The 23,817-nt window shown below is 46.9% G+C and overlaps 1 protein-coding gene across 5 annotated transcripts in view; it reads left to right on the top strand.

Moving 5' to 3' along the window:
* The window catches only part of STAG1 (STAG1 cohesin complex component), a 322,525-nt gene that overhangs the window by 121,941 nt on the left and 176,767 nt on the right, over window positions 1–23,817 (top strand). For all 5 annotated transcript variants that reach the window (XM_067538793.1, XM_067538794.1, XM_067538795.1 and 2 more), the window contains one exon: window positions 16,217–16,293. In XM_067538793.1, the coding sequence (XP_067394894.1) occupies window positions 16,217–16,293 (77 nt within the window). The remainder of the gene's footprint in view (window positions 1–16,216; window positions 16,294–23,817) is intronic.

Raw genomic sequence — 23,817 nt, 5'->3', positions numbered from 1 at the left:
TAGACCAGATGACACCTGAATATTAGCAAAAAAAAATTGACCGAGACCCCCTCGAGCAATATATTCTTCCAGTATTCCATTACCAGTCTCTGAAAACAGTTAGTGGCAGGCGACATTTAAACTTTTAAGACCATCATACCAGCTATCCAGCAGACATTCTTTGAGCAAGCCTTTTCTTTAGCCAGAATATGAATTTATGATGCAAACTGCAAGAAAAAAATCAATAATAGAGATGGGTGGGCAAATGTATGGGGGTAAGGAATCATAAACTTTGAGAGAACTTCACCTCAACCAGTTTTTTACAAGAGCTTTGGAACAGGAGAGAACTGACATACTTCAGAGTTTATTAGTAGTGAAGTATGTGAAATACTAGAGAAGATTGCTAGTGGGATAGTATTTGTTCTGATAACTGACAATGTGAGTAATATGGGACATCATAATGGACAAATATCCACATATTACTGCAATAGGATGTGCTTCTCATGGTTTAAACCTGCTTCTTAATGATTTTATGAAGTTGGGCACACTGGAAAAAAAATCTATAACACAGCAAAGTAAGTTATAAAATATGTGTGAAGTACTCAAATTGTAGCTGCAGTCTTTAAGAAGAAGCAGAAAGGAAAGCATGATAAGAATAAAATGGTAACAGTTTTCTAGCAAAACAAGATGGAAAATTGTGGTGGTGATATTTGAAAGTTTATATAAAAACCAAAAGCTCTTCAAGCACCTGAGACCTCACAGTTCAACCTACAGTTCTCTTGTCGTCTTTATTGTGTTTTTATGTCACTGTAAAAACCCCAGCTTTTTGACAGTTTTGACATCGCCTTAGAGAGAGGACTACTAGCACTGGCCTGGCCCCTTCTGTCTCCCATCTGGACTGGTAAATAGACACCACCTGCCAAAGCAGGTTCTTGAACAACTGGAGTCTAAGGGAGAGCCCTTCAAAGGAAATGGTGCAAAGTGACCAGCCATTGAGTTCTTCTTTCTACCCACTGACACGCTCTATTTGGGGATTACAGATGCAGTGAGGGATTGGGACGATTTGGGAGTTTGATTAGCATGTGAAGGAAGTTGGGTGACTGATGGAGTGTGAATGGTGGAAATGGAACAGAAAATGGTCCCATTTACTAACACTGCTACGGACATGGGATAATGTTCCTCTCACACACTGTTCCTTTCCCTTTCCCTTTCCAAATGCCATGTTAACAGATAAGTTCCATTTTAATTTGCATAAGACAGAGACAACTTTTGACCAATGGTAAGAAGCAAGTATTCGAACAATAAACCCCTTATATGAGAGAGAAATTTTGATGCTTGAAATTTTTTTTTCAGTGCTCGCTATATTACTTTAATGCACACAAGCCCCTAGACAGAATGCCATAAATAGCATCCGACAAGGAACACAAAGGGGAAGTTAGAGAGCAAAGAGCATTTCTTGAAAGGCATGGGAAAACCAAAACATGGCACAGGGAGAGAAATAAAAAATGGGATCATTTATGTAGTAAGAGCATAAGAATGGCCAAACTGGATCAGACCGATCGTCCATCTAGCCCATTATCTTGTCTTCCAACAGTGGCTGCTGATAGATGCTTCTGAGGGAATTACCAGAATAGGACAATTAGTGAATGATCCATCCCTTGTCATCCAGTTCCAGTTTCTGGCAGTCAAAGTTTTAGGGACACCTAGAGCATAGGTTTGTGTTTCTGACCATCGTGGCTAATAGCCATTGATGGACCTATCCTGCATGGACTTATCTAGTTCTTTTTTGAACCTTTTTATACTTTTGCCCTTCACAACATACTCTGCCAATGAGTTCCATAGGTTGACTGTGTGTTGTGTGAAGATGTACTTCTGCATGTTTGTCTAAAATGTGCTGCCTCTTAATTTCAGTGAGTGACCCCTGATCCTTATATGTGAAGGAGTAAATAACACTTTCTTATTCACTTTCTCCACACCATTCATGATTTTATAGACCTCTACCATATCCCCCTTTGGTCCTTTTTTTCTAAGATGAACAGTCCCACTCTTTAATCTGTCTTCATATGGCTGCTGTTCCATACCTGTTACCATTTTTATTCTCCTTCTCTCTGCCTTTCCAATTCTAAAATATCTTTGTTGAGATGGGGCAACCAGAAATGCATGCAGTATTGAAGATGTGTGAATCATGGTTTATATAATTGCATTATGATCTTTTCTGTCTTATTATCTATCCCTTTCTTAATGGTTCCTAACATTCTGTTAGCATTTTTAACTGCCACTGCACATTGAGCAAATATTTTTGGTGAGCCGTCCATAATGATTCCAAGATCCTTGTTGAGTGGTGAATGCTAATTTAGACCCCATAATTTTGTATGTGTAGTTGAGATAGTTTTCCAATGTGTATTACTTTGCACTTATCAACATTGAATTTCTTCTGCCATTTTGTTGCCCAGTCTCCAAGTTTTGTGAGATCCCTCTGTAACTCTTAAAACAGTCAGCTTTACACTTAACTATCTTGAGTGATTTTGTATTGTCTTCAAACTTTGCCACCTCGCTGTTTACCCCTTTATCCAGATCAATTATGAATATGTTGAACAGCACTGCTCTCAGTTTGTAACTGTGGAGGACCCTGCTATTTACCACTCTCCACTGTGAAAACTGACCATTTATTCCTACCTTTTGTTTCCCATCTTTTAGCCAGTTATTGATGCATGAGAGGACTTTCCCTCTTATCCCATGACCACTTTCTTTGCTTAAGAGCCTTTGGTGAGGGACCTAGTAAAAGGCTTTCTGAAAGTCCAAGTGCACTATATCCACTGGATCAGCCTTATCCACGTTTGTTGACATCCTCAGAGAATTCCATTGGATTGGTGAGGCATGATTTCCCTTTACAAAAACCTTGTTGACTCTTCCCCCAACAGACAATGGTTCATCTTTCTGGCTGGTACTGAAGCAGAGGATTAGCTTTTTGAATCTGAAGTAATAAAAAATTGCTTTGACGTTCTGTGATGATGGCATTTCACCCAAGTAAAGCTTATCTTAATTTACGAAATTGGCAGCTCTGTCTGCGGGGCATGAATATAGTGAGCAAGAACATTTTTTTTTCTTTATATGGGGAACTTGCCCAAGGATTGGACTGGGCTATGATGGAGGAACAAATACAGTTGATAACAAATAGGTATTCTGCCTATTGATCCATTGTTTGTCCTTCTGTTCTCTCAATAGTTGATGCTGAATTCTTGGATTAGTTACATTAACCAGCATTCAAAGGAAGGAATTTATCATTTTTTAGAAAATTACAATGATTTTGAATATTGGTAAGGACAGACTGGACATGAAATGAATTAAAAATGGTACTGTTGAAGTCTTCAGCCATGTGGGAAGCAAAGTCCTGCTAATTAAGAAAGAAAAGTGATTGAGAGAAAAGTATATTTGTATACATAGTGCAAAGAGAGCTCTTGTCAGCTATGAAGAAACTCTGAAAACAATACATAGACAGAATTCTGATGATTGGTTCTATATAGGTATTTCATAAACTATTGTTTGTTTTTTTTCTGTTTGTGCTATACTGCTATTTCCATTCGTGAAAATGAATAAAAGTGTTTTTAAAAACTTTTTATGACTGGATTTTTATTTAGACATCTTAGATTATAGACAGATTAAGTAATGTAACTGTTGATATTAATAACTTTCATTTGATCAGCATGAGAATTGATTCATTTTCAGTTTGTGAGGGAGGTTTTCAGTTGGAGTCAGGTACTTATCTGATCTTAGTGTCTTTGAAAATCTGTCTCTTTAAATCTTTGGAGTAGGACTGTATTTTTGCATATTGTATAGTGCCAAATGAATTGTTGGCACTAAATAAATAACTATTGTACTGCCCCCAAATAATCAAAACTTTGAGCTGTAACCTTCCAGAATAATTTGCACTGATTTTAAAATCATAGATTCTTTTAAGGCAGGGACCATTATGTTCACCTAATGTAACCTCATTGTATTTCTACTAATTATTCCTTTGTCAAGCCTATAACTTCTGTTTGAGCTGGAGAGTATTTCTAGATAGACATCCAATCCTGATATAAAGACTTGGAGTGATGGCGAATCCATCACATCTCTTGGTAAATTGTTCTAGTGGTTAATTACACTGACTTAAAATTTTTCATATTATTTCTAGCCAGAATTTATGTAGCCTCAGCTTTCATGTAAGATGTCCTGATGGCAGCAAAAGGTCATCTTGCCAAGTCTCAGATTTTTCTGTTAAATACAGAAAATAAAAGATCAGAACTGTAGTCTCCACTATTTTTCTCAGTCCCTCAGTTCAGGCTTTTGTCTCTCTCCTGTTTCTAAGGCTTGGTCTACACTTACCCTGGCAATTCGGTGGCGGTCGACGAGAGTTACACAAATGACGCAGAAAATTTGCGTAATGCCCGTTGACTGCTATGCTTCTCTTCTGCACGCTCTCTTCATGCATTGCGCCGACAAGAACCGCGTTCCTGTCGACACAGCACTACACCACTTCTGGAGGTGGATTAATAGCGTCAACTTATGGATCGACTGAGCGGGTCTTCACTAACTGCTGAGTCGATCCAGATAAGTCGAGCTGACGGCAGCAACTTTGCTGCCGTCAGTGTAGACATAGCCTAAGTAATATAATAGCTTTATTCTCAGATCCTCTCAAAGCATCTCTGTGATGGCATCCAGAATTCTTTGCTTTTTCCTAGTTTCTTCTCTCAGTCTTGCAACATTTGGATCTCTATGCTGTGTAGTTTATGCCCCTTAAGACTCTTCTTCCACTTCATATGGATACAGCCTCTTCACTGGTCAGACCCAGTTATGCAAACCTGCCTTGCAGTTTGCTTCTCCCTGGAACTCCAAACGCCTTACTACATGCTGGTTGCTCCACAAGTGGCTAGTTTCTGGTTCTCTAATGACTTTTAGTTAACATGTTTATATGAACAGTTAGCAATTTATTTTAATTTTTTAGGCAAAAACTTAGAACACTACCCTAAAAAAACTAGTAGGCTTGAGTACTTGAAAGTTTCCCTCTGCCTATCTCCAAGAGTTACTTTCGAGGTTTTATTCCTTTTTATGGGCTTCCCTGCTCTAAAGCTCAAACATGCTATGAAGCTGACTGGTGTGTGTGTGTGTGTGTGTGTGTGTGTGTGTGTGTGTGTGTGTGTGTGTGTGTACAAGTCTCACTGCTTATTGTTGCTGCACATAATAGGACAGATTTTCATAATTGTAAATGCTAAATCATCATGTTCAATAAGGGCACAGATATATGTAGTTTTAGCATATGCAATGTTGAAAGTCTGGCCCTCTGTTCAGTTTCTTTGCCTACACTAAGACAACCTCAGGAAGATATGACTGCTTTTTATTGTCGTCTTCTACTCTCTTTCTCCCGTATATTCACTGTGCAGTGATAGTTTTGTTTTCATTCCTTTCTAACCAAGAAATGGCAATTTTTCTTTTATTCTTTAAACCCAACCCAGGTCATTACAAAATATCCTGCTTGACACAAATTCCAAATTTGTTGGATTGAAAACTGCATAACTGATGTATCTCAAGAAGTAATTGTTAATAGGGAATCTTCATCAAGTGAAGGTTTTTCTAATGGGGTCAATAGGGATCTGTTCTTGGCCTTTTGCTATTCAATATTATTGGGAATGATTTGGAATTACATATACAACCATTGCTAGTAAATTTTCCAGAAGCCACAAATATTAGTGGAGTGGTAAATGACATAGACAGGTCATTGATACAGAGTGATCTAGATTGTTTTGTGGTAACCTGGGTTGAAGCAAACAATGTACATTTTAATATTGCCAAAGGCAAAGATTCACAAATACAGGAACAAAGAAAGTAAGTCACATTTTCAGGATAGGGGACTGTATTCTGGAAAGCAGTAACTGAATAGGAGTTAGAGGTCATGATATATCCATGGTCAGGTGGTTCCCATTGTGATGCTGCTGTGAGGGTAAGAGTAAGAAGGTGGTATTACCTCTGTATTACTGGAATACTGTGTTCAGTTCCAGAGTCCACACCTGCAAAATTGTTGAAATGTTGATAAAGATTCAGAAAAGAGCTACATTAATGATTTGAGGTTTGGAAAACCTGCCTTACAGTAAGAGACTTAAGAAGCTCAATATATTTAATTATAAAGAAGATGGTGATCAATTTTTCTTCATGTCCATTGAAGGTAGGACAAGAAGTAATGGGCTTAATCTGCAGCAAGGGAGATTTAGGTAAAATGTTAATGAAAACTTTCTAACTGTGAGGGTAGGTAAGATCTGGAATAGGCTTCCATGGGGGGTTGTGGATCCCCATCAACTGGAGGTTTTTAAGAACAGGTTAGACATATATGTGTCAGGGATGTTCTAGGTTTGTTTGGTCCTGTCTCAGCACAGACAGCTGGACTTGATGGGTTCTCGAGGTCCCTTCCAGCCCTTCATTTCTGTGATTCTATATTAAAATGCATATTGTTTGCTTGCACCCAGCTTATCAAGTGATCCAAATTGCTCTGTCAGTAACCTGTGCTCTTCAATCTTTACCACTCCCCCAATTTTTGTCTCATCTAAATACTTTCAGTGATGATTTTATTTTTTCTTCCAGGTCATTAATAAATGTTAAATAGCATAGGGCCAAGAACTGATCCCTGTAGGAGCCCACTAGACACATTTGAGGATGATTTCCCATTTACAATTATATTTTGAGGCTTATCAGTTAGTTTAATCCACTTAATGTGTGCCATGTTAATTTTATAACAATCTAATTTTAATCAAAAAGTCAGGTAGTTACCAAGTCAAGCAGTAAACTGCTCTTTGCCTCATTGATTGTGCCATTGGCTCTGGCTGCTTGAAGCTTAATAGTTGAGACACTAAACTGTTGCTGTGTGACTCTTGCACAACAGCAATTTTACAAAGCAGATCCCTTGATGGCTCTGATGGCTCAAAGTGAGGGTTACCACCATGCACACCATTTTTGTCAGGTATAGTGGCAAAAATTCCCATTGAACTAAATCACTGAAGCCTGGCAACCTGAAGCAAGTATCTACAAAGCATGGCTGCTTTGAACAGAGTTAGTAAATCAGGCAGTGCTTATTCCTATGTAGTCTTGGTGCAGTTGCACTTCATGTATCAGAGATATCAGTGCTTGGAAGTCTTCAAAGCAGGTACGTTCTACCCTGAATTAATCCCTCAGTTCTTTATGATGAAATTAGTGCAAGCAGCTCATGGCCCTCAGAGCCCATCTTGAACTAGAGTTGTTGAAATAAACGAGCAGAAAGAGATGAAACTGTTTGTAGAGACAGCGTATGGGGACATTGTAGAGCAAGCCTACCTCCGAACTGACTCCTCTGATTTTCTTGTTGAGAAACTCGGTCTCATGATGGCTCATGATGACCAGTGAGGCTTGGAGGGGAACACCCCCTTAGATGAAGCCTACCTTCTTACTGAGATAGAGGAAGCTGATAATTTTTCAGTCAGAAGGTTGCACTAGGAGATGGGATTACAGTTGGGAGACAGACGTCAGGCTGTGTTGATAGGGAGTTGGATTATCAGGAATATAAACAGCTAGGTACATAGTGACTGCACAGTGTAAAGGTGGCAGATATCAAGAGACACCCAGACGGACTGGCGAGTGCTAGGTAAGGTAGAGTGATGAACTGGAATAAACATGGTAAAGGAAAAAGGCCTTCATTGGCATTACAGAAGTGTGACGGAGTGGCAAAAATCCAGGGGATACTGTTAGACCTGACTAGGTTCAAGAGGTGGGAGAAGATCACTGAAATGATTTCATAAAATGTAGTATGATATAATTCTGAGTGAAAGGGTCACACAGTTGAATTTGTATGGATAGAAATACCAAACTGTAACAATACAAATATTCTTGATAGTAGGGTTATACTGCCAGTGTCCAGTTCACCAAATAGACACTGAGGGTATGTCTGCACTGCAGCTGGGAGTTGTGATTCCCAGCACAAATAGACAGACTTGGATTAGCTCAGCTTGAGCACTAAAAATAGCCAGGTGGACGTTGTGGCACAGGCAACAGCTTGGGCTACCTGTTCAAGCCCAAGTCTGCCTAACTCTCTGAGTCTGAGCTGCAATCCATGCCACAACGTCCACACAGCTGTTTTTAGCACATTATCTCTGCTTGAGCTAGTGTGAGTCTACCTGTATTGGGAATCACATATCCCCTCTGCAATGTAGCATACCCTGAGTGCATATTGTAAGAGAGAGCAGAAGCACCAAAACCTAACAAAATGATAGTACTTGAGGACCTCAACCATCTGCATGTGGACTGTTTAGAGAAACAATTTTTCAGTGATTTAATCAATTGTTTCTTGGAACAGCTATTCACTAAAGGAGAGGCTATTCTTAACTTGGATTTAAGTAACATGCAGGAGTTGGCTCAAAAGTATCAGTAACTGAGCCATTAAGTAATAGTGACCACAATTTAATCATGTTCAATGTCCCATTGGAGAGGAAAGATACTTAAAACTAACAGTGATGCTAAACTTTGGAAAAGGAGAGTTCAGTAAAATTAGGGGGACCCTAAAGTAAAAAGTAAAGAAAATAAAATCCTTAGATATAGCATGGATAGTGCTTTAAGATTACAATAACAGAGTCTCAGAACATATAAATAGCTCTGAACAAAAAGGGAAACAAGAAGGTAAGAGTAACCTACGATGACTAAATAACAGGGTTCAAGAGGTTATTTGAGCGAATAGAGATCCTTTAAACTTTGAAAATTTAACCCAGTGAAGCCAGTAAGAGGAGCACTAATTACAGTAGGTGGAGATTTAGGAGAGTTAAAATGGATTTCAAAGAGTAAATAGCTAATAGCACAATAAATACTTTAAGTGTATTAGAAGTAAGAAAGTTAAAATATAAGAATTAAAATATAAAAAATGATTTAATATTGATAATTACATTACTTCAAATCAGTAGAAGCGTACCTCATGGTAGCATTTGCTTTGGGATTTTTGTTTAGTGTTCATAGGTGACAATTTTAATAATTTATTAAAAGAAAGGAAATTACAGGACTAAAAACCCTCCATTAAGGTTGAGTGTACATATCAATAATCTCTGGATAACAAATATTACAAATCCAGGAAAGCTAGAGTTAAGGTGAATCTTAAAAGAAATCTAAACAGAACAAGATGTGGAAATGCATCCTGGAGCACCTACTGTGTGTTTCCATATTTTGAGTTTCCTGTGTTTGTAATTCTTGTTCTTCTTTGAGTGCTTGCTCGTGTCCATTCCACTATGGGTGTGTGCACGCCTCCGTGCATGGTTACCCAGAACTTTTTTCCCCTTAGCAGATCCCGTAGGGTCGACTCCGGCGCCCCCTAGAGCCCCACGCACATGCGGCGGTATGTGATGCATTGCTGGCCCTATGCCCCCTTAGTTCTTTCTTTCTGCCTGTGACGGTTGCTGGAACTAGCCTTGCTCACAGCAAGTACTATTCCCCTTGTTTGAGACTTGTTGGGTATTCTAAGTTTAGTTTTATTTAATTAAGTAGTTATGTGTTAAGTATAGTTAGAGATAAGGCGGTCCCTGTGGGGACTTTGCACAGCTGTGCCGTGCCCCGGTCACCGGGCTTCAAGCCATGTGCCTCCTGTGGGAAAGCCTTCCCGCTCAGTGACCCCCCACGACTGCTGCCTTAAGTGCCTGGGGGAAGCCGACAGAAAAGAGAAGTGCAAGATCTGCAGGGCTTGCAAACCGAGGACTCAAAAGGACCGAGAAATCCAGTTTAAAGCCCTGTTGATGGAGGCAGCGCTCTGCCCAGCTTCCGAGCCGACCTGCTCAACCTCGGTACCGAATGTGACTTCAGTACTGAGTGCACCATCAGCGCTGCCCTCCACTTGGCACCACGCAACATCACCGGCACCGAGGAGAAAGAAGCGGAGCGCGGACACTCCCCTGCGCCATCAGTACGGGCAGGGTCGAGTACAAAGATGCACCGAACTCGGCCCGTCGAGACCCTTTCTCCAGTGCCTGCATCTCCTGTCAGGAAGCCTCCCCTGAATCCTGGGTGTGGGAGAGTGCCCCTGCCAACGTTGTCGACAGCAGAGGCTTTTCAGGCGGCAAGAACCTTCTTGGCCTTGCCTACACCACCTCCGCGCCCTCCCCCTCCCTCCACCGAGGGAGAAGGGGCCGGTGTCATGGAGGAAACGCACATTGGGTCCCCCTGAATGGCGGTGGAGATCCCCGGTATGGGGAATAAGATCTCCTGCTGGACGGTCTCCGAGGGTAGAGTAGAGCTGCTCTCCTAGTAGTCACTCCAGGTCGGCGTTGTCAAGCCGACTTGCCCTGGCATGGGATGTGGAGTCTCCCTCTCAGCACCGACGTCACTCCCCAGCACTGGAGGCAGCGCATGCCAGGAGGTGGCACTGGTCGAGGTCTGCCAGGTGGCGCTTGGATAGTTCCCATTCCAGATCCCCGGCACTGAAGCGTTCGCCCGCACCGAGGCAGCGTGGAACCCGGTTGTCGTAGGAAAACCTGTTACCGCAGCGTTCACAGCGCGGAACCCACTCGCCGGAGTCTGGCTCGGTACAGAGGAGTCCAGGATGGCACCGACCTCGGTCACCGAAGGTGCCTGCAGCGCCACAGGTCAAGAGGCAGCGGAAATCATCGGCACTGAGACGACGCTCCGGTACTTCTAGCTCTTTGGAGTGCGCCCCCGCTCGTTGGCACTACTCGCGGAGACAAAGACAGTCCTCATCATCCTCCAGGTTGGAGACGTCGAGAAGGCGGTCCGTGGCATGGAAGGATGCCCGGGACTGAGGTCGAACATGGCGCTGCCGGTCCAGGTCTGACTCCGATGATGCTTCGGGTTCTCCCAGGGGGAACAGTTGTTGGGCGAGTTGACACCCCCACAAAGCATCAGAGCTTGTGGCACAGTTAGCCCTGGGTTGGGCCCACGGACAATGGTCACGACAATGGCCTTATTGGAACCCATGGGGTATCCAGGTGGGACCGGGGCCCCAATCAATTTAAATAATCGGGGGTGCAGTCTGTGCCTCCAGCACAGGAGAAGGCCCATTGACACCACTCCTTGGACGAGGACTCGGACCCACTGGAGGGAACCTCAGGGGGTACAACCCTCCCCCAGGAGGGGGCACACCCATAGGCTGCACCTCTGCAGTCCTCTTCCTCCTTACCTGATGAGGCAGTCTCCCGGGATCACTCTGCGCCACTGGAGGATTTCAGGGCGCACCAAGAGCTGCTCAAGAGGGTGGCCACCAACCTGGGACTGGAGGTGGAGGAGCTAAAAGAGGCCGCAGAGCCTCTTTAATGTGCTGGCGGCGGTTGCCCGAGCCCGAGTGGCTCTCCCCGTCCACAAATGGATCCTTAAGATTGTGAAGGCCCTGTGGCAAATCCCTTCCTCGGTCGCCCCGATATGAAGGTGGCCGAGAAGAAATATTACATCCCAGCCAAGGGGTTTGAGTATGGGTTCACACACCCCGCCCCCGGAAACCTGGTAGTATACGTGGCTAACCAGCGAGACAGGCAGTGTTAGCCAGGGTTGACTCCAGAGAACAAGGACAATAAGAAGCTGCACCTGTTTGAGGGAGAGATTTATTCCAGGGCAAGCCTTCAGTTTAGGATTGCCAACCATCTGGCTCTCCTGGGCAGATATAATTTCAACCTGTGGAACTCCCTCAGATGGTTCGCTGAGGCCCTGCCCCAGGACCAGGCTGCAGACTTTATTACTATTGTGGAGGAGGGAACCATGGTAGCTAGAGCAGCGCTCCAGATGTCCTGTGACGCTGCTGACTCGGCGGGCAGGGTCATAGCCTCCGTCATCTGTATGAGAAGGTGCTCGTGGCTGCAATCCTCGGGCCTGTCCCAGGAGGTGCAACGATCTATTCAGGACCTCCCCTTTGATGGGTCGACCCTATTCTCGGACCAGACAGATGTGAAGTTGCAAGGTCTGAAGGACTCCAGGGCCACGCTTCGTTCCCTGGGCCTTTCCACGCCTCAGTTTTCCAGGCATCAGTCACGGCCCCAGGCGCAGCAGCAACCAAGGCCGCAGCCCAGGCCGTTGGGATAGAAATAGGGGGGTTTAGAAGAAGAAATCAGCCCCCTAGCTTGTCCTCAGCTCCCCAGCAAGGGCCCCCCAGGAGGTCGGTCAACCAAAGGAGACAATTTTGATGGTGACTGCTTTCCTGGATCTGCCCCACCCCTTCCTAAACAGGTTTAAGGCCCTTCTATCCCGTATGGGCAAAAATCACTTTGGATCATTGAGTCCTTGGGATAGTCTAGGGGGTCTATGCCCTCAGTTTACATCTACTCTCCTCCCCAGCAACCCTCCCTCTCCGTCCCTCTTCAGGCACCCCTCTTAAGAGCAATTCCTCTTACAGGAGGTGGACATCCTCCTCAATCTGGGAGCGGAGGAAATGGTCCCTCAAGGCAAAAGGGGGAAATGGTTCTCTTCGAGGTACTTTCTTATCCTCAAGGCAAGGGGGGGGTCTGAGACCCATATTAGAACTGCGTTATCTAAACAAATATGTCAGACGGCTCAGATTTTGCATGGTCTCCCTAGCTTCCATAATCCCTTCCCTGGATCGAGGAGACTGGTATGCCGCCCTTGATCTCAAGGACGCATACACATGTGGCTGGCTCCCACTACCGGTTTACAGCCCTGCCCTGTGGCCTATCTTTGGCTCCCAGGGTGTTTACGAAGTGCATGGCGGTAGTGGCTGCCCACCTGAGACGAGAGTGTGCAAATTTTTCTTTACCTGGACGATTGGCTGATCAGAGGCAGGTCCAGGTCCCAAGTGCAGGACAGCGTGACCCTCACTTGCTCTCTGTGCCGCAGGTTGGGGCTCCTCGTAAACGAACAGAAGTCCACATTGACCCCAGTGCGACACATGGAATTCATTCTGGCTACCCTGGATGCTTCCCAGGCCAGAGCCTTCCTGCCTCAGCCACGTTTCGAGGCGACGGTCTCTATCATCTCCCAGCTGCACTGATGCCCCACAACAGCCAGGCACTGTGTACAGCTGTTAGGCCACATGGCGGCCTGCACGTACGTAGTGAGACTAGCTCGCCTGAGGCTCAGACCGCTTCAGGCATGGTTGGCCTCGCTATATGTTCGGGGCAGACATCCATTGGACCGGGTGGTCACAGTTCCTCCGCCCGTTTTAGCTTCCCTAAAGTGGTGGCGGACTCCCTGGTCCTATTGGTCACCCTAATTTCCGATACTTCATCCTGGGGGCACGCTCCTCAGCCCTCTACGAGGAAGTTATCTGTCTGTGGGACCTTGCCGTGAGGCACGATTTCCACTTGACGGGCTCTCACTTCCCGGGAGTGAGGAACGACGAGGCAGATTGCCTCAGTGGGTTGTTTCTACCCCGCCACGATGGGTCGCTACACCCAGAGGTGGTGGCCATGATTTTCCGGAAGTGGAGTGTTCCTCAAGTGGACCTGTTTGCGTCAGCCCGGAACATGAAGTGTCCAAGGTTTTGCTCACTCCGGGGTCGTGAGACCGGGTCGATTTCCAACGCATTGCTCATCGACTGGACAGGGACCCTCATGTTTATGTTCTCACCCATTCCACTCCTGCTCAAGGTCCTACTGAAAAGAAAAAGGGACAGAGCGGATGTTATACTCATTGCTCCAACCTGGCCAAGACAGCACTGGTTCAGCATACTGCTGGACCTTTCGATCGCCCCACCTCTGGAGCTTCAGAAATGGCACGACCTTCTATCCCAGGACTAAGGTCGCCTGTTGCTCCCGGACCTGGACTCCCTTCACTTCACGGCCTGGAGGCTCTGTGGCTGATGGAGGGGGAGAGAGCCTGCTCGATGCAGGTCCAAGTATCTGCTCCAGCTAAAGCTCCAGGTTCTGGCGCTGGCCTCGCTGAAGGTTCACCTGGTGGCCTTTTCTCCTTCCGACGGCTGCTAGAGGGGAAGATCACTGTTCTCCCATCCCATGTCAGTCAAGTTCCTCAAGGGGGTGGAGAGGCTTTATCTGCAAGTCCGTGACCCTATGTCTCCCTGGGATCTCAATCTGGTCCTCTCGAGACTCACGAGGCGCCCCTTCGAACCCATGGCTTCATGCCCTCTGCTCATGCTTTCATGAAAGGTAGCCTCCCCGATGGCCATTAACTTAGCTAGGAAGATCTCCTAGATAAGGGCCTTGACCTCAGAGCCCCCTTATATGGTATTCTATAAGGATAAGATGGAGTTGAGGCCATATCCGTCCTTCCTGCCCAAGGTGGTTTCCAAATTTCATTGTGATCAAGACATTTTTTTCCCCGTGTTTTTTCCCAAACCTCACGGTTTGGAGGAGGAGAGGCACTGGCATTCGCTGGATTTGAGATGAGTCCTGGTCTTCTACATCAAGCTTACAAAGCCGTTCCGGAACTCGATGCAGCTCTTCGTCTCAATGGCGGACCGGATGAAAGGCTCACCTGTCTCCACCCAGCATATCTCCTCGTGGATTACATCATGCATCAAGTTCTGCTACAAGCAGACGAAGGTGCCGCTTCCGGGAACCATCACAGCGCACTCAACCAGAGCTCATGCCTCATCTACAGCCTTCCTGGAGAGAGTGCCCTTGCAGGACATCTGCAAGGCTGCCACCTGGTTGTCTGTGCATACCTTCACGTCCCACTACGCCATCGTCCAGCAGGCGAGAGAGGATGCAGGATTCGGCAGAGCGGTGCTGAGCGTAGCTCATTGGTAACTCCAACCCACCTCCAAGGTATTGCTTGTTAGTCACCTATAGTGGAATGGACATGAGCAAGCACTCGAAAAAGAAAAGAAGGTTACTTACCTGTGACTGATGTTCTTCGAGATGTGTTGCTCATGTCCGTTTCACAACCCACCCCCCGTCCCTGCTGCTGGAGTTGGCAGAAAGAAGAGACTGAGGAGCGCAGGGCTGGCAGCATCTCACATACTGCAGCATGTGTATGGGGCTGCAGGGGGCGCTGGAGCCGGCCCTACGGCATCTGCTAAGTGGAAAAACGTTCCAGGTAACTGCGCACGGAGGCATGCACACATCTATAGTGGAATGGACATGAGCAACACATCTCGAAGAACATCAGTTACTGGTAAGTAAACTTGTTTTCTGGGGATAGTTTCGACATCCCTGCCATGTTTTATACCCGTAAGATACTGATGCATGCTCTCAACTTTAACTCTAAACAGAGTTTTGTCTGGGAATGTAATATTCATTTTTTTCGGCAGCTAGGCTTCTATCCCTGTATTTGAATTTTGTGGAGATGTAAAACTGAGGGATTTGCAGATCCAGTGGAACTTTTTGCAAAAGTAAGGGTATTGTTCCTAATGCAATTAACTAAGTTGGAATGTGGGTATGACATTTATGGAATGTGGCAGGATATATGGCTACATAAATATTCCTCTATAGTTCGTTTATATTTTTCTTCATTTCCTCTGTTAAAATATTATCATGTAGTGAGTGCAAAGCACAAAAAGGCTGCTGAGTTCCAACCCAGAGTTCTCTCCATTTCAGTGGTGAGCAGTAAATCAATTGCACTAAATTGATGTAAAGTTATTTGAGTCACATGTATTGATTTTATTTTTCATTAATAAGTTTAATATGTAAGTATTATATCATGCTGGTTTTAGTTGTCGTTTTGTTTAGTTCTGACAGATAATCTTGATGATTAATACTATAATGGACACTGAATCGGAAAGATAATATTCATTTGGTTTTACCATAAAGTTTAAAATGTTCTACTCTGAAAACTAACTGAAAAAGGCATGTGGAGTTCTGAATTTTGTTTTCAGTGACTTACATATAAAATTCATTTGTTGTATAAATAAAAAGATGGCGGATATTCTAGTTATTAGCCCTGTAGTGTTTTGCAGAACAACTGGTGTACAAGCAATACTTCTTGAAAAAATGTTTTAGAATTGTTAACTTCTGTATGAACAACCACAAGCAAGCATATTATGGGATCTTAGTTAACTTCTCACTGAAAGAATGACACACTAACTTTACAAAATGCCACCAGTTTTGGCTCAGAGGGATTGGCACTTTAGAGTTATACCACTACAGTCTGGAATTTTTCCTCTCTTGACATCAGGTTCTGTCCTGTCTTGTTAAGAGTATTCCTGCTAACATTACTGCTAGATAAGCTTTCAAACTAATTTCAAATTGCATAGCAATGAAGAAACTTTAAAATGAACTGATATTTTGTGGTGTTGTTGTACAGAAGTAAAGTGGGCGAATTATAATTGTTCATTTATATATCACAGGTACTGTAAGAATTGAAATGTTCAGGAACATGCAAAATGCAGAAATCATCAGGAAAATGACTGAAGAATTTGATGAGGTATAGTATATAAGTATTTATACTGAAGAGTTTTTTAAAACTGGAAATATAAGATTGCAATATATTTTCTTTTAAAACAAATTCTAAATAATTTTGTTTACTGAGCACTGGGGCTTTTCAGAAACTGCTGGGCTTTATGGATAAGCAATATCTTAATGCAAGAAACTGCATTGACTGAGAGAAGACACACAGCTGAAGTGACAGTTTAAATAAGTAGACAAGAAGTCAGAAGGTGGTATTGGTATGAGAAAAGTATATGCAGAGACTAGTAGAGGAATAGAAAGAAAATACGAAAAATGTGTAAACGGTAGTTTCTAGAAACATTGATCAGAGTCAAAAAAGGACACTTTTAAAAAAAAATCTCTCCACACCCTGGAAGTCAGAGGGATGTCTGCTGTTGACTTCAATGGTAGTAGAATCAGGCACTGTTGGTTAAAGGATAGTTATAGTGAAGGCAACAAAAGGGAGGGATCTTGCCTAAGAGATATGAAGTTATTTTTGCATCATGGAGTTGTGCATGGAATTTGGTGTTTATATACATAACCCCTTCAGCCTTAAATTGTTTTAATGTTCGCAGAGTGGGGGTGGGGAATCAAATGGCTACTAGAAGTTGAGAGGTATACAGTCAGATTTCTTGAGACTCAAAAGGAGGAGAATCAGCGTTGGAGAAGGGAAGCTGAAGAGTGGAGGAAGAGGACTGGCATGGAATGAAGAGGCAGGGCTTTTCAAATCAATTTCTATATATGGGGGAGGGTGGAGTATGTGAACACTCAAGAAGGTGGGAGAACAGGTCCTTTATATGGATCAGCTAGTAGTAGCCTATGTTCTTTGCCTCAGTAAGTATCCAGTAACTCAGTTATTTTAAGATCACTCTTTTCTTTGTCCATCATCCTTCCTCTTTCTCTTCCATACATGGTTTGATATGAAAAAGATTTCTCATAAACAGGAGACATGGTGAGTGAGCTAATATCTTTTATTGGACCAACTTCTTTTGGTAAAAGAGATAAGCTTTCGAGCTTACACATAGCTATTCTTCATAAATATATAATTCTGAGGCTTTTAACATGTATCATTCTTCAACATCATACACATGGTAATATATACCACTAAGGAAATAAGCCTTATAGGATGACAGACCCTAAGTGCACGAAATGAAATGGAATCACAGAAGTTAGGCATGGAGAAGTTCTATCGGATGACCCAAAGTTTCAGGCAATGCAGCTTCCACCACTTCCATTAGGAGACTATTCCACATTGTAATTCATTTCACTCCCTTGACATATTTCCTGATATTCAACTTATCTTTTGTTTCTCTAAAGATAGTATCAGTACAGGATTTTACGTTGTGGAACTCAAACCTCCATAGTGAGACACAACACTAATCCCTTAACTGAAGAGTTTTGTGGCTTCCGTGTTTGACCCTTTGAGGTACAGAAGTGTTAGTGTTCAAGGCCATTCTGGCTAAACATAATATCTGCTTTCACTATCTGTCTCTAGAAATGTACAGTGAGTTTCTTATTGACCTTATTCAGTGAAGGAAATCCCCACAGTAGCTATAGCTTGACACCAGGGACTGCTGCTTTGGCTCTTTCCTGATTATGCAGCCTTACTTCTTTCTTGCTTTTAGATGTGCCCTTCCACTTAGATCCATAGTAATGTAATTGTATTTGTTGGTCTATGATGGTTTACGCAACCAGAGCCAGAGACCTATTCAGCCCCAAGACTCATTCGCAGCTCTGTCTTGCAGCAGTCTCTTCATTTGTCCCATCCAGCTCTGAATTCCTTAGCAGTCCATGATGCTGCAGAAAGGGCTAAACAGCAACACTCACAATCTACACCTGTTGATAAGAAACGGAAACGACTAGATCTTCTATGTTGGAAAGTCTTTTCTTCCTCCTGCGAACAGTTTAGGATAGCAAATTATCAGGCATTATTGGCTAAGTATGACTTCGTGAATTACAGTAAATTTGAAGAATTTACTGTGCTAGGCTCCCACAACAAGATCGTGCTCATTTTCAGGCCCTTATTGACGAAGGAAAGCTCATGACCAGAACTACCCTCCAATCCGCAGTAGATGCAGCAGATACCTCCTCTAGGGTCATAGCTATGGCTATAGCCATGCATAGTAAGTCTTGGCTCCATTCTTCTGATTTTCCTAGGGTGGTCCAGAACACCACTGAGGGCCTCCTTTTTGATGAATCCCATCTTTTTAACCAGAAGACAGACGAATCATTACATACACTGAAGGACTTCAGGGCTACTCTTTGCTCACTAGGTGTCTACACTTCTGCCCCAAAATAAAAATTCCAGCACTAGTCATCCACCCAATGCTACAGGTCTCCTCAGTTCTATCCACTGAGTGTCACATAATGTCAAAATACGCAGAGGTCTGACTTCCCAAGTTCCCTGTCATAGGCTTCAACATCCCAGACCCAACCTTAAGCCAGAGGTATTTATGACATGAGCCCAAGAACCACAAACAGAGAGCTTACCACTTCATTCTACTTAGAGTGATTGCTCATATCCATTCCAGTATAGGTGAATGTACGCCCCGTGCACTGGTTCCCGGAACTTTTTTCCTCTTAGCAAGCCCCATAGGGGCCAGCTCAGGCACCCCCTGGAGTGCCGCACTCAGACCCCGGTATATCAGGCACTGTGGGCCCTCAGTTCCTTCTTTCCGCCCATTGACGGTTGCTGGAAAGTCTGCCTCTTGCTAAACAGCAAGTAGCTTCTCCGTTGTTCATTGTTGATTAGTAAATAGTTAAGTATAGCAGTTTAGTTTGAATAGTTAAGTGTTAGATAGTTAGACAATAGATAGCCCTCAGGGGCTTAAGGTTGGGCCATGCCTGGCTCAACTGGTTTCAAGTCCTGTGCCTCTTGCGGCAAGGCTTTTCCAGTGAGCGACCCTCGCGACCGCTGCCTCCATTGTCTCGGGGAGCAGCACCGCAAGGACAAGTGTAAAATTTGCAAGGCCTTCAAGCCGCAGACCCAGAAGAAGAGAGACGCGTACTTGAAGGCCATACTGATGGAGTCCGCGCTCTGGCCGGACTCTGAACCAGCGTGATCCCCTACGGCACCGAGTGTCTCCTCGGTGCGGAGCGCTCCACTGGCACCGGAGTTGTCCCGTCAGCAACCTTCGGTGCCGAGAAAGAAGTGGCAGGAAGCTGCCCACGAGGACTCCCCCGCACCGCCTGTCGGGCCGGGGGCCACTCAGGAGATGCCCCAGCCACGTACCATGGAGACTACTCAGGCACCGGCATCTCCCTGCAGGGAGCCTCCCCTGACTCCTGGGGGTAGGGGAGCGCCCCTGCAAGGGCAGTCGATACCGGAGGTCTTCACTGCGGCACGTGCCCTAATGGGCATGCCTACGTCTCCGTCCCTCCATCAGCCGAAGGCGCAGGGACCGGTGTCTTGGGGTAAACCCGCGCTGGGTGGCCTCGGTGGGTGGTCGAGACAGGAGTCCAGGTCTCCCCCCAGACGGTCGCGGAGGGTAGAGAGTGCGGGCTCCCCTCCTAGCTCCGACTCTGAGTCGTCGAGCTCCTCGACACTGAGGGCGGTCTAGAGGCTCATGCGCAAGGCGAGTCGCTACAGTTCCGCCGCACGCGGGGATCGCACTTCGGGATCTCGCACCCCGGCACTGAGTCCGGTGCGGCACCAGTCTCGATCCCCGGCACGCAGCCCTGCGCGGATCCCGGCACCTGACCAGACCTGACACGCTCGGCACCGGTCTCAATCCCCGGCACACAGCCCGGCGCGGATCCCGGTACCAGACGAAACCTGACGCGCTCGGCACCAGTCCCGATCCCCGGCACGGATCCTAACGCCTGTGGAGACCAAACGTGTTTGGCACCAGTCCAGATCCCTGGTTCACAGCCTGGTGTGGATCCCGGTGCCTGATGACTCGAAGAAGCAATGCTGGTCCAGATCCCTGGCGCGACTTGCGGCACCGGCGGAGACTCAATGGCACCGATCCTGATCCTTGGGCTGTAGCCCGGCGAGGATCCCGGTACCAAAAGACTCTTCACCAGTGGTGCCTCCGGTACCACATCACCGGTCAAGATCCTCGGAGCCGGGGTGGAGATGTCACGGCCGGCACCGCTCCCGATCTCCTAGGGGCAAGCGCCATTGCAAGACCTCAGCGCCAAGGCGGAGATCCTATTCCAGCTCCTCCAGCTGCTCGCCCCCCCGCCGGCACCCCAGGCATTGGCACCGATGATCTTCCTCGTCATCTCGGAGCAGGTCATCGATGAGGGCTGGCCGGGACCACAAGCATCGTAGGCATCGCTCCAGCGGCTCGGGGTCCCATGCCTATCAGGAGACTGCCTAGTTGGCACCGGCATGGACACAAGGACCTTGGCAGTGGCCCTCCTGGGGATCTTGGGGGGCCCAGATAGGCCAGGGTACGGTTTCGGTCCAGTCCTCAGTGACCCAACCAGCACCCCTCCTCCCCCCATCTCCGAGCCAGCCGGACAAGGGCCATCCCTCAGAGGAGGAATCAGACTCTGAGGAGGGTCTCTCAACGGGGCCCTTCCCACAATCCTTCTCGTCTTCCCCTGACGATGCGGCTGCCAGGGACCATAGGACACCCCTGCTTGACTTCAAGGCACACCAGGAACTGCTTAAGAGGGTGGCCAGCAGCTTGAACCTGGAGCTCAAGGAGCTCTCTGAGTAGGAGGACCCCCTCTTTGGTGTGTCAGGGTCGTCAGGGCCATCCAGAGTCTCCCTGCCAATGCACGAGAGGGTTTTGAAGCTGGCCAAGGCCCTCTGGCAAACCCCTGCCTCGGTTGCCCCTATGTCCAAGGGCGCCAAGAGGAAATATTATGTTCCCGTGGAGGGGTTTGAATTTCTGTACAACCACCCTGCTCCGGGGACTCTCGTGGTTGATGCTGCCAACCAACGAGACAGGTAGGGGGCCCAGAGCAATACCCCCAAAAAGTAAAGATAATAAAAAGCTAGACCTTTTCGGCCACAAGGTCTATTCTACGGAGGCCCTGCACCTGAGGATTGCCAACCACTAGGCGCTCCTTGGCAGTTACAACCTGAACCTCTGGTTCTCCTTGCAGAGGTTCGCGCAAGGATTGCCACAGGACCAAGCAGCGGACTTCACCACGGTCATAGAGGAAGGCGTTGCAGTGGCAGGGGTGGCCTTACAAACAGCCAGCGATGCAGGAGACGCCGCTAGCAGAGCTATAGCTTTGGGCATTGTGATGCGGCGGTGCTCCTGGCTGCAGTCATCGGGACTGTCTCAAGAGGACCAGCAGTCCATCCAGAACCTGCCTTTCGATGGCGCTGACCTCTTCTCCGAAAAGACCGATGACAAACTGCATGCCCTAAAAGACTCCAGGGCTACATTGAAATCATTAGGGCTATACACCCCTCAGGCCTAGAGGCGTCAGTCTTGGCCGCAAGCCAAACGCCAGCCCCAGCCTGCCCCTAGGTCGCCTCCCAAACCCACTCAACCCAGGAGGCGTCGGGACAGATATAGACTGCCTAACCGTTGCGACCACCAGGGGTCCTCGGTAGGCCCCCAACAAGGCCCAGCCAAGGGGCATAACAACAAGCGGCAATTTTGATGGTGCACCCGAGGGTGGCACTTTCACCGTCCCACTGGATCTGACCGTTCCGTTCACCCACAGACTCAGGCCATACTACACCGAGTGGCAAAACATCATCTCAAACCGCTGGGTGGTCGGTGTAGTCCGCAGGGGCTACGCTCTTCAACTCACGGCCTTCCCCCCGGACTCTCCCCTTACCCCGTCCCTCTTCAGGGACCTTTCTCACGAGCAACTCCTCATACAGGAGGTGAACGCTCTCCTCCTCCTCGGAGCTGTGGAAGAGGTTTCTCCACAGGAAAGGGAAAGGGTTCTACTCATGATATTTCCTCATTCCCAAGGCCAAGGGGGGCCTGAGGCCTATATTAGACCTTCGCCGTCTGAACAAATTCATCAGACGCCTCAGGTTCTGTATGGTTTCCTTAGCCTCCATCATTCCAGCTCTGGATCCAGGGGACTGATACGCTGCCCTTGACTTAAAGGATGCTTATTTTAATATTACTATCCTTCCCGGTCACAGACAATTCCTCTGGTTTGTGGTAGCTGGTTGCCATTACCAGTTCTCGGCCCTGCCCTTTGGTGTCTCATCCACCCCCAGGGTGTTCACAAAATTCATGCGCCGCAGAAGGGTTCAGATCTTCCCCTACCTGGACGACTGGCTGATTCGGGGCAAGTCCAGGGCCCATGTGAGAAACAGCCTGGTGCTCAACTGTGCGATATGCACCAGACTGGGGCTGCTTGTCAACAAGCAGAAGTCTACTCTCACCTCGGTGTAGCATATAGATTTCATCGTGGCCACCCTGGATGCCACCCAGGCCAGAGCCTTCCTCCCACTTCGAGGCGATGGTTGCCATAATAGACAATGTCCACAGGTCCTCCACGATGACAGCCAGGCATTGCCGTCAGCTGTTGGGACACATGGCAGCCTGTACATACATGGTAGGCTGGCTCGCATCAAATTCAGGCCTCTCCAGGCATGGCTGGCCTCGGTGTATGCACCAGCCAGGCATTTGTTGAACAGTGGTCACGGTTCCCACTCAGGTACTGACCTCCCTGGATTGGTGGAGGAACCCAGGGGAGGTACTATGGGATGTTCCCTTCAGAGACTTGGCACCATCAATAACTCTTATCACGGATGCCTTGGATGTGGGCTGCGTGGCCCACATCAGCAGCTACCTCAGCACCCAGGGGCTCTGGTTGGCAGAGGAGAAGTATCTCCACATCAATGTCTGGGAGCTCAGAGCAGTCCGCCTGGCCTGCAAGGTGTTCCTCAGATTCCTGAGGGGCAGAATGGTGCAGGTCCTCATGGACAACACAGCCGCCATGTTTTATGAGAACAGGCGGGGGGCGCGCTCTTCGGCCCTTTGCCAGGAGGCCATTCAACTTTGGGACTTAGCGGTGAGGCACGACTTCCACATATCTGCCTCTCACCTCCCTGGGGTCAGGAACGACGAGGCGGACTGCCTCAGCAGGTCGTTCTTACCCCTCCACGACTGGTCACTGCACCCGGAGGTGGTGACTTCAATTTTCCGCAAGTTGGGTGTTCCTCAACTGGACCTGTTTGCTTTGTCCTGCGACAGGAAGTGCCCAAGGTTCTGCTTGCTCCGGGGTCACGAGCTGGGCTCCATCTCCGACGCATTCCCTATAGATTGGACGGGGACCCTCATGTATGCATTTCCCCCCATTCTGCTGCTGCCCAAAGCCCTCTTGAAGATCAAGAGGGACAAAGCGGACATCATATCGATTGCCCCAGCCTGGCCGAGACAGCACTGGTTCAGCATGTTGTTGGATCTGTTCATCGTCACGCTGATGCAGCTCCCGAGGCATTACAACCTGCTCTCCCAGGACCAGGGTCGTCTGCTGCATCCGGACCTGGACTCCCTCTACCTGACGACATGGAGAGACTCTGGCTGACGGAGGGAGAGAGAGCCTGCTCGGTGCAGGTCCAAGAGGTTCTGCTGGGTAGCAGAAA

The sequence above is a fragment of the Emydura macquarii genome, unplaced genomic scaffold, assembly GCF_026122565.2.
Source record: "Emydura macquarii macquarii isolate MOO-44397 ecotype Brisbane River unplaced genomic scaffold, CSIRO-AGI_Emac_v2 contig_499, whole genome shotgun sequence".
NCBI lineage: Eukaryota > Metazoa > Chordata > Testudines > Chelidae > Emydura > Emydura macquarii.
The sequence above is the reverse complement of the archived record's forward strand: the minus strand, read 5'-3'. Positions and strand labels throughout refer to the sequence as shown.